Source organism: Penaeus japonicus, unplaced genomic scaffold (genome assembly GCF_977035675.1).
Source record: "Penaeus japonicus unplaced genomic scaffold, GWHDUDI00000001_assembly GWHDUDI00000042, whole genome shotgun sequence".
NCBI classification, from domain to species: domain Eukaryota; kingdom Metazoa; phylum Arthropoda; class Malacostraca; order Decapoda; family Penaeidae; genus Penaeus; species Penaeus japonicus.
The window spans coordinates 13,329,495-13,339,494 of record NW_028234444.1 but is presented as its reverse complement, the minus strand read 5'-3'; the positions used below and the strand labels follow the sequence as shown (position 1 = coordinate 13,339,494).

The 10,000-nt window shown below is 39.4% G+C and overlaps 1 protein-coding gene and 1 long non-coding RNA gene across 7 annotated transcripts in view; both read left to right on the top strand.

The window, feature by feature from the left end:
* LOC147466676 (uncharacterized) overlaps positions 1-1,453 on the top strand; it is a 2,605-nt gene extending 1,152 nt beyond the window's left edge. The window contains exon 2 of the long non-coding RNA XR_015190814.1: positions 1-1,453. This exon is cut by the window's left edge and continues 536 nt beyond it. This is a non-coding gene — a long non-coding RNA (uncharacterized LOC147466676).
* The window catches only part of Ptp99A (Protein tyrosine phosphatase 99A), a 1,207,867-nt gene that overhangs the window by 80,500 nt on the left and 1,117,367 nt on the right, over positions 1-10,000 (top strand). Inside the window, exon 1 of one of the 6 annotated variants that reach the window (XM_086535150.1) lies at positions 2,508-4,458. The exons of the other annotated variants lie outside the window; for them this stretch is intronic. Coding sequence (XP_086391276.1) covers positions 4,326-4,458 — 133 coding nt within the window. The 5' untranslated portion in view covers positions 2,508-4,325. Of the gene's footprint in view, positions 1-2,507; positions 4,459-10,000 lie in introns of those variants that run through there. 6 annotated transcript variants of the gene reach the window in all.

The following is a 10,000-nucleotide window of genomic DNA, read 5'->3' as shown; positions in this document are numbered from 1 at the left end:
GTTATTCTGCTATTATCATCATAATTATTATCATTATAATGATAATTATGATGATGGCAGTGATGATTCTCATTGTAATTATCATTGTAATCATCGTTATTGTGTGTGTGCGCGCGCGCGCAAAATTAATATGTTACTACATTTTTGGCAATTTTTGCCATGTTCAAGAGTGATAAAATATTGTTAATTGTAGCAATAATCATAATTGAACCATTATCAAGCAAGGAAAATATTTACGTTTTTAGTTGTAATTAGCATGAGTGCAGTATCACGCACGATAATGATAATGGCAGTGATGTTGATCAATGCGAATTAAAAACGATGACAGCGTTGTTAATCTCGCATTAAGAGTTTTGTTCACAAGAAGAAATACCTTTTATGACAAAACATTCTGCTATGTCAGGCACAGAAACTTTTGCTTGGAAAGAATAATGTAATGCGAAAGAGAGAGAGAGAGTGAGTGAGTGAGTGAGTGAGTGAGTGAGAGTGAGTGAGTGAGTGAGTGAGTGAGAGAGAGAGAGAGAGAGAGAGAGAGAGAGAGAGAGAGAGAGAGAGAATGAATGAAGAAAGAAGAGGAGCAGAGGGTAGAGGTATAGGAAGGAAGAATAAAGGAGTAGGGGTGTGTAGTAAGGGAGGAGACGAAGGAGAGGAGGGGAGAGTAGAAGAGGGGAGAGGGGCATAGCGGTTGGGTAGGGGAGGAGGGGCGGAGGTAGGACGAAAAAAAAGATTTTTATTCCCGGGTTCAAAAAATATGGGGTCGAACTCCCCTGAGACACCTGAGGGACAGAAAAACACTTTAGAAAACATATTGCGAGCTCGTAACAGTCTCCCAAGTACTGGAAATGGGGGGGAATTTTGTTGACACTTGAATGTCGCCGAAATCAAAGGGGAAGGAAATATTAAAGTCCTTTATTTACTCGGAAGCTTTAGTCTTGTTCTTTTGTACTGACTTTATGCTGTCCTCTCTCTCTCTCTCTCTCTCTCTCTCTCTCTCTCTCTCTCTCTCTCTCTCTCTCTCTCTCTCTCTCTCTCTCTCTCTCTCTCTCTCTCTCTCTCTCTTTCTTTCTCTGTCTGTTTGTCTTCCCACCTTCCCTCCTTTCCTCTCTTTTTGACCCTCTCCCTCTCACCCATGTAATGTAAAGTACCCATTCCAGCCAACCAAAATCTCTCTCTCTCTCTCTCTCTTTCTCTTTCTCTCTATTTCCTTCTCTCACTCTTTCCCTCTCTCGCCCCAGGGTAATTACACCGATTCATCAAGAAAACGCAAAGGCCAGTAGCGGGCGCACAGCAACTTTCTCCTTTGCAGTTCGGGGGAAATATCGAGCGTAGATACAGCAGTAGACACATGTCAGACAGACATGATCACTGAGTAGTATTGTTAAATACAATACCTAACCAATATACAGTAATATCAAGAGCAATAAAAACATTGACAAAAAAAAGAAAAAAAAAACAGTTACAGCATTACTAATGAAAATAACAATAATTCAAAAGCAATAGTTGATTCTGAGGAATATTTTCTCTCTCTCTCTCTCTCTCTCTCTCTCTCTCTCTCTTTGTGTATGTGTCTATGTCTATGTGTCTGTGTACTAACGTTCGTGTTTGCGTATTTGAGTACGAGTTTTTTTTCCATTGGGCTTGTGTGTGTGTGTGTGTGTGTGTGTGTGTGTGTGTGTGTGTGTGTGTGTGTGTGTGTGTGTGTGTGTGTGTGTGTGTGTGTGTGTGTGTAAGCAGAGGCAGCTGGGTCATGAGTGTGATTACTTCATCATCTCTCAATCAGGAGAGACAGAGGGAGTTATTTGGCGCACATGTTGGTACGGATGGAAAAGGTTGGAGGCTGAGTTTTTATCGTTAATGGTGTTGTTGTTGTTATGATTACTATTATATCTAGCAATAATTGATTATTGTTTTATTATTATCACTGGCCTTTTTATTTTCATTATTATCATTATGATGGTTATTATCAATATTATTTTTGTTATCATCATAAATATTCCTATTGTTATTGTTGTAATGATGATAACGATGATTGTTATCATTGTTATATTGTTGTCGTTGATATTGCTATTATTCTCGTTGCTGTTGTTATTGTTAGTATCATCACAATTGTTTCCTTCATCATCATCATCATTATATTAGTGGGTTGATATGAAAAAATGACATAAAAAATGTCTACAAATGCAAAATATCTACTATTCCCTAGTCGTTTTCCCTTTCTTTCTTTTTTAACAATTTTTCAAATCTATTGCATAGCTTCATTCACATGCAACAACCAATAATATATGCAAATCAAAGGACAATCAGTGAAACGATGTTTTCAACAAATTTCAGATCACGTTTCGTATATCACTGAAGGTTTTGTTACGTAACGATTGCTATTGACCTACGCGTGAACAGCTGGTTCCCTTTTCATCATATTTTTGAAATATTTGTTTAGCTGATTACTAAATTTATGCGTTATTATTATCATTTATGATCATTATTTATGTAGTTTTATCCTATTTTATTTTTTTATATTTTTCTTGCAATGGGGGTGGGGGGGGGGGTGTTATAGAGGAGAGGCAGGTATGTTTACAGACCGAGTGATGATACACATAATTACGGGTAATGATATCACGCGGTGTAGTATAAAGGTGAAACGAAACGATGTAAAATTACAGGGTTTGTCCCTTTTAGTTAGCGTAGCATGTGCTGGTAGAGTTAGTGGGCGACAGAGAGGAGGTAATAGTATGGAATAGTTAAGTAGAATTGGGAGGAGGGGAGGGGGTAATGGAGTGGGGAGGGGGGACGGGGGGGTGCGGGAAGGGGAGAGGGGAGACGGGGGGTTGCGGGAAGGGGAGAGGGGAGAGGTGATGAGGTTGGGAAGGGTGGTTGGGGAATGGAGGTGGGAGAGGGGTGATGGGAGGGGGGAGGGTGGAAGGAGTATGGGAGAGGGTTGATGGGAGGGATATGGTGGTTGAGGGAAAGGAGGGAGCGGAGGGTAGTTTTGGGAAAGGGAGGAGGGGAAGAAAGGGGTGATGGGATGGGGGGAAAATGTTATGGGAAAGGGATGAGGGGAGAGAAAATGAGATGGGGGAGGGGTAAGAGAAAGGGAGAAGAGGTAAGATGATGAGGGAAGGGAAAGGGGGACGAGAAGGAGGAATAGACGAGAAGAAGAAAAAGAGAGAGCAGAAGGGGAAAAGGGCAAGAGGTAAAGAAAGACAAGGAGAAGGGGAAGGGAAGGGAAGGGAGTGGGGTTGCCAGATGTATGCCAAGTTCCCCTCCCTCATTTAGCGGAAAGAGCCAATATAGATCATTCATCAAATCTTTCGTCCAGCAACAAAGGAAATTAACTTATTAGCACCAAAGTGATACGAAATGATTAATTGTTGTTCCTGTCGTTGATTCTCGGTCTGTGTTTGCTTGTTCAGTGTGTTTGTTTGTTTATCCGTTGGCTGATTTAAAGGAGCTGTGAAAGATGTTGAAGTCTGTGTGTTTAGGTTAGGAGAGAGAGTGACATAGTGTTGGCATTAGGTATTATTTAATCGTGATGGAACTTGGTATTGTGACTAATTTAGTTTTTCCCTTTTCTTTATACTGGGCAGGTGATAAATGTGATAGGGAATTGTGTGAAAAAATAGCATAGCTGTTGTAAAATACGTTTATATTATTTATGATGAGATGAGAACTGAGCATTAAGCAATATAGATAAAAGAAAAGGGTATGAAATATACGGAATGTAAAATGTTGTAGAAAATGGTAGGTGATAGAAAACGATAATCAAAAGCGCGCCAGTTTATCTTCACCGACGAGAAGAGACACATCCAGCAATTCGTGCTCCGAAGAAAGAATTAGTTCATAAGGGAAAAAATAAGGTAAAATCCCTATATATTATCTATAGTGATATGAGAACTGAGCATTAAGCTATAAATAGATCAGCAAAAGATATGTAATATACGAAATGTGAAAAAAGGTAATAGAAAACGGCAGATGATAGAAAACGGTAATCAAAAGCGCGCCAGTTTATCTTCACCGACGAGAAGAGACACATCCAGCAATTCGTGCTCCGAAGAGAGAATTAGTTCATAAGGGAAAAAAATAAGGTAAAATCACTATATATTATCTATAGTCATATGAGAATTGAGCATTAAGCTATAACTAGATCAGCAAAAGATATGTAATATACGAAATGTAAAAAAAAGTAATAGAAAACGGCAGATGATAGAAAACGGTAATCAAAAGCGCGCCAAATTATCTTAACCGCCGAGAAGAAACTCATCCAACAATATCTCTCCGGAGAGAATATCATTTCATAAGTGATCAAGTTCGAGAAAAAAAGAGCCAACATGACAATCGTTGGCGATGCCGTGAACATCTTCGCGTACTTAGTGCCAGTGTGGATGAATATGAGGAATGATACCAACACTTCTCTCGTCGCCCCCGAAGTGGTTGCCATCACCGACGACACGATATGGCTAGGTAAGCAGCCGTTTTTCTTCTTTTCTTTGACTCTATGAGTTTTGATATGTCGTTCGAATGAATGTAGAGGTGTGTGTATGTACGTTGATTGAATGAGTGTAATATAATGTGATCCTGTTGTATATGTCAATGTTTAAAAAGAATATTTAATCAGTTTCCCTATGACAATTTCGACCCAGGTGTGTTTGGCCTTTTGAATGCGGCGAGTATGAGAGAGGGAGGGAGGAAAGGAAGAGGCATAGGAAAAAGGAGAGGGTGGGGTGGGAGGGAGGAAAGAAGGAAGAAAGAGAAAGAGAGAGGAGAGGAGAGGTGAGAAAAGGAGAGGGAAAGAATGATGAAAGGAGAGGGATAGGGTAAGGAGGGATAAAGAGAGAGATGGGGGGAATAGACAGATAGAGAGAGAAAATGAACGACGCGACACGCTGTTGTGTTTAATTATTTACGTTTATTTGGTTTTCCACCTCGTGTTTTCTTTGTTTGTTTGATTTCCCCTACAGCTCTCGTGCATATGTAATCAGGTTAGCACTGATTTGACGCGGCAGCACAGGTTGGCAGGGCTGGGGGATGTGTGGTTGTGTGTGTGTTTGTGTTTACATGTGTTTGTATAGTGCAAGGTCGTGTAAATGCGTGTGTGACGAAATACGGGTGTGGATTTGTGATTTGTGAAAATGCGATTAGTATGTGTGTATGTGGTGTGTGTATGTTTGTGTGTGTGTGTGTGTGTGTGTGTGTGTGTGTGTTAGGGATTGTCTAGATATGTGTTTGTGGTTGCGCATGATTATATATTGCAGCTATTGTGTCCAGGCCTATACAGGGAATGTATAGAAAGATAGATAAATGGTCAGAAAGATCGATAGAGTTTTAAAAGGAAGACTGTCCTAAATCTCCATTCTTAAAAGAAAAAAAAAGTCAGCGAAGCCCAAGAAGTGTAAAATATTCTTAACACACCGCAAGTTAGATGAGTTCGTGTACTTAACTGACTTTTTGGGTCGAAAGCCGAAAAGTCTTTTAAGAAACAAAGAAGAAAGCAAAACAAGACGAAGAAACACGGGGTCTTTTACATAATTTTTTTCTTGTATGAAATCTTTAGGTACTTAGCACGTCACTGCACCGACGACGAAGAAAAAAAAAAAGAGCAGAGAGAATTTAAAATGTTGATGTTGTTCCTGAAGAAATGTCTGCGTTGTAGTCTGGCTGATTCGTCTCTCTCTCTCTCTCTCTCTCTCTCTCTCTCTCTCTTGTTATTTCGAGAGTATGTTACTATTTTTTTAGTCTGTGTTTTTTTTTTTCTTATATTTTCTGTTATCCGCGGCCGTACATTCACACACTTGTGTAAATGTGCGAGCCCTCACACCGGGCCCCCTCCCCCCTCCCTTTCTCCCTCCCTGTTTCTCCCTTTCCCTTTCCCCCTACCTCTCCCTCCCTCATCCCTCTTTCCCCCCTCTCTCTCTTTCTTCTCTCTCACCTCTCTCTCTCTCTCTCTCTCTCTCTCTCTCTCTCTCTCTCTCTCTCTCTCTCTCTCTCTCTCACCTCTCTCTCTCTCTCTATGTCCCCCACTTCTGTCCTTGCCATACGAATGGCTAAGCTAAACCGATCGCCTCTTGCATATCTCTTCTCCTTTGTCACCGAGTGTGGAGTAGAAAAAAAAGGAAAAAAAAGAAAACTCGAGCCTGTGAGCTATAAAAGTTCTCCGGGGAGGGGGGATGGGGGTGGGGGAGTGATCGTGCCGCCACTCTTAACCCTGAAGGAGTGGGTGTGGGAAGAGAAGGAAAAATGTTCTCCGTGTGTCTTAAGAGGCAGGGCTCGCCGCTCAGAAAACGTGGCGGTGGATAATAGTGTCAGGGAAGGTGTTAATGTGTACTAATGTCATCTGGAGGAGCATTTGTCAGAAGTTAGAGCTAAGTGGGCCAGCCTCTTTCCTTCCCTCCCTCCCCTCTTGCCTCTCCCTCGCGTCCCCCCCAATCCTCAGGACCCCCATTCTCTTGGGACGCCAGAGGCAGTGCCACCAATGGTCATTTTTTTGCCAGCGGTTTCTCGGGTCTTGCATTCTTTCGTTTTATTCCTGATTGCCTTTTTTCCCCTTGCTCTCCCTTTTTGCTATCATGGTATGTATAATTGGAAAACGCTTTTAGACGCGTTTTTCTCACTTTTTCTCTCTCTTTGTGTCGCAGTGTCGTGCATGACACCCCGAAAAGAAATTAAATCATTACTTAGCGTGACATTAAATGATTGTATAGGCCTACAAGATATTCACTTCATCTATCATTCCAGGTTTCGTTAAGAATGAAGATATCACTAGATATATTCATTGCAATAACCTTTTCAGCGTGAAAAGTGTTGCTTACAGTATATAATTTTTTGTGTTTTGTTCATGCAGGCCAAATCCCTTGTCCATTGTCATTATCATGGTCTTCGTACCGATGCGACCGTAGCAAGGTGCAAGGGACAATGACGATGCCGTAATACTTTTAATTTTTGTACATTTGTTTTCACAAACCATCGTTCAATAAAAAAAAAAATCGTAAAAGGCTTATGGACAATGCGAAAATAACAATGCGAGCACGACAGCGAAAAGCATCGAGCGCAAATAGCTAGGAATAAGTAAAGATCGCTATGGAAGATTTTTTTTTTTCTCTCTCTCTTTGTTGATATCACTTCAATTATAGTTTAAAAATACATGTATAGTTTTTTTTCCTTTTTTTGTGTGTTGATATCACGGTATATATGGTTGTAAAAATGTTTTTAGAAGCTTTTTCTTCTCTTTTTTTTCCGTTGATATCACCGTTCGATAATGGTCTCCGATATGGCGAAAAGAGGTAAGTTTGGGGATTGAATTAGTAAAGTTTCCCCATAAGCAAATTTGCCGGTAAGTAGACACCGACAGGTAACATGTTGGCGTGAAAATATTCCAGTGTGTTTACTTTTTTGCCTTAATTTTGTTGTTGTCATATTGCGCATCTGTACTTGCGCATATGTATATATATATTTTTTTTTCTTATTTTGTTGAGACTTTCTTATTGATAGTGAGAATCATTGACTCCTTTGTATAAACACTTATGTGCGTAAATCAACGCTAAAAGTTTATGTGGGGAAAAGAATGGAAATAAAAATGGACTATAAAACTGTGATTATTTATTTGTGAAATTGACTTCTTTTTTGTTACTCTTGATGTCTTAGAATTATTATTATTCTATTTATTATTATCTATATTTTTTCTGTCAATAATATTAGCATTATTAATCATCATTGTTATTATTACCATCATCGTTATGTATATATTTTTTTGTTGATATCATTGTTGTTGTTATTGTATTTGTTACTCTTGTTGCTCTTGCTGCATATTGATTTCTAGCCAGTGGCATTCCAGCTGGCATTCGTAGCGATTTTTGTGACAGTATTCTTACATGAATAATGGAATCTCGTTTAGCAGCCAGTCTTGATACTGGTACTGAAACACCGTAAACTTGCATTGAAATATTTAGTGAAACCATTTTTTTTTTTCTTTTTTTTTTATATGGTCAGCTGGTGAGATATCGTTGTTAAACTCATTTGATAACTTGTCAATATAGAATATATATAATTTTTTTCCTCTTTCCTTTTCTTTACTTATATATATATATATATATATATATATATATATATATATATATATATTTTATTTTTATTTATTTTTTTTTTTTTTTTTTTTTTTTTTTTTTTTCTACGTCAAACAAAACGATGTTAACAAAATAGGCCAAATGTAGATATCAATATGGTCATTACGCACAATATATATATATGTATATATATAAATATATATATATATATATATGTGTGTGTGTGTGTGTGTATGTGTGTACATGCACACACAAACACACACACACACACACACACACACACACACACACACACACACACACCACACACATATGTATTTGTATATATGTATGTGTGTTCGTGTGCTTGTCTGTGTTTATATATAATGCAGTATCCTCTTAGCCTTGTATATACAGGTTATCAAAAATACTAGTGACTTATTAATATCGTTATGAATAAAAACCTGCTGTGGATACATATAGGCACTTATTGGATCAAAATGTTACTGAACTTTTAAAAGCTTAAAGCTGTCTCATATGTATGTATGTATATATTTACTTATTCACTTATATGTTTACTTATTTATTTTGCTATTATATTTTTTGTTCTTCATAATCGGATTTCTGTTATTGGTTGTGAGTGGGGTAAATGGATATTTTTCTTTTCTTTTTCTCTTTATGATTTTTTTTTATCATTAAGTAATTGGTCGATACTTCATTGTCGATCGTTCTCAGATATTGCCATTATTAAGGATATTTTTTATTGTTATTTTTTTGTTATACTATTTTTCATGATCATCATCACCACCGTTTCACCACCATCATCATAATCACTTTCATCATCATCATCACCACCGTTTTACCACCATCATCATCATCACTTTCATCATCATCATCACCACCACCATTATCATCATCATCATCCCCAGCCCTGATGTCAACATGAGTCGAGAGCTGCAATATGTATAGAAAGTACATCAGTATTGTGTGAAATTTAAATTTAAAAGGGATGATATATATATATTTTTTAATAAACACATGGGTAATTTTATGAGAGTATGGTATCATGCAATGTAATTGTTCGATTAACAGGTAATGTTCGTCTCTCTCTCTCTCGCTCTCTCTTTCTCTCTCTCTCTCTCTCCTTCTGTGTGTGTGTCTCTCTCTCTCTCTTTTCCTCTCTTTGTCTCTCTCTCTCTCTTCCCCTTGCAAACCTGCACCCACTCCCTCCTCAAACAAACCCACCAGTAAACGCCCCCCTCCCGCCCCCGCTCCCCCCAGCAATCCTATACCCCCTTCCCCTCATAATCCTATGCACCCCCCCTCCCCCGCCCCCAGCAATCCTACAGCCCCCTTGCCCCCCAGGAACCTTCCACCAACACCCCCTCTCCCCCTCCCAAGCACCCCCTCTCCCCCTCCCAAGCACCCCTCTCCCCCTCCCAAGCGCCCCCTCTCCCCCTCCCAAACACCCCCTACTAATCCTCCACCCCCCTCCCCTTTCCCCCCGAAAATCTAAACTAGAAACCCAGCATCATTACCTACACGACACAGCGGGGTAGCGGCGGCATTGCGAAACCCGTTGTTGTATGTACGTGTTTTTTTACGATGTCTTTTTCCTTCGTTGCATTCAAGCGCTCCCTTTTCTGAATGCAGAAAGAAGATGTAGCGAGCGAGCGAGCGAGAGAGATAGAGAGAGAGAGTGTGTGTGTGTGTGTCCTTTGTGTCTCTGTCTTCTTCTTTTTTCATATTATTATTTTCTTAAGATGTCCCCACTCGTGCAAGAGGCTGCTCTCTGGTGCGTTTGTTTGTTGGTTTGTTTGGCTGTTGGTTGGTGTTGTGAAGATGATGAAGTATGGTGTTGTTTGTGCATATGCTTTGAGAAATGCAATAATTGTTCATTAATTGCTGTGATAAAGACAGGAGGTACTTGTTCTAATCCGTGATAACGATAACACAGGTCTCGATGA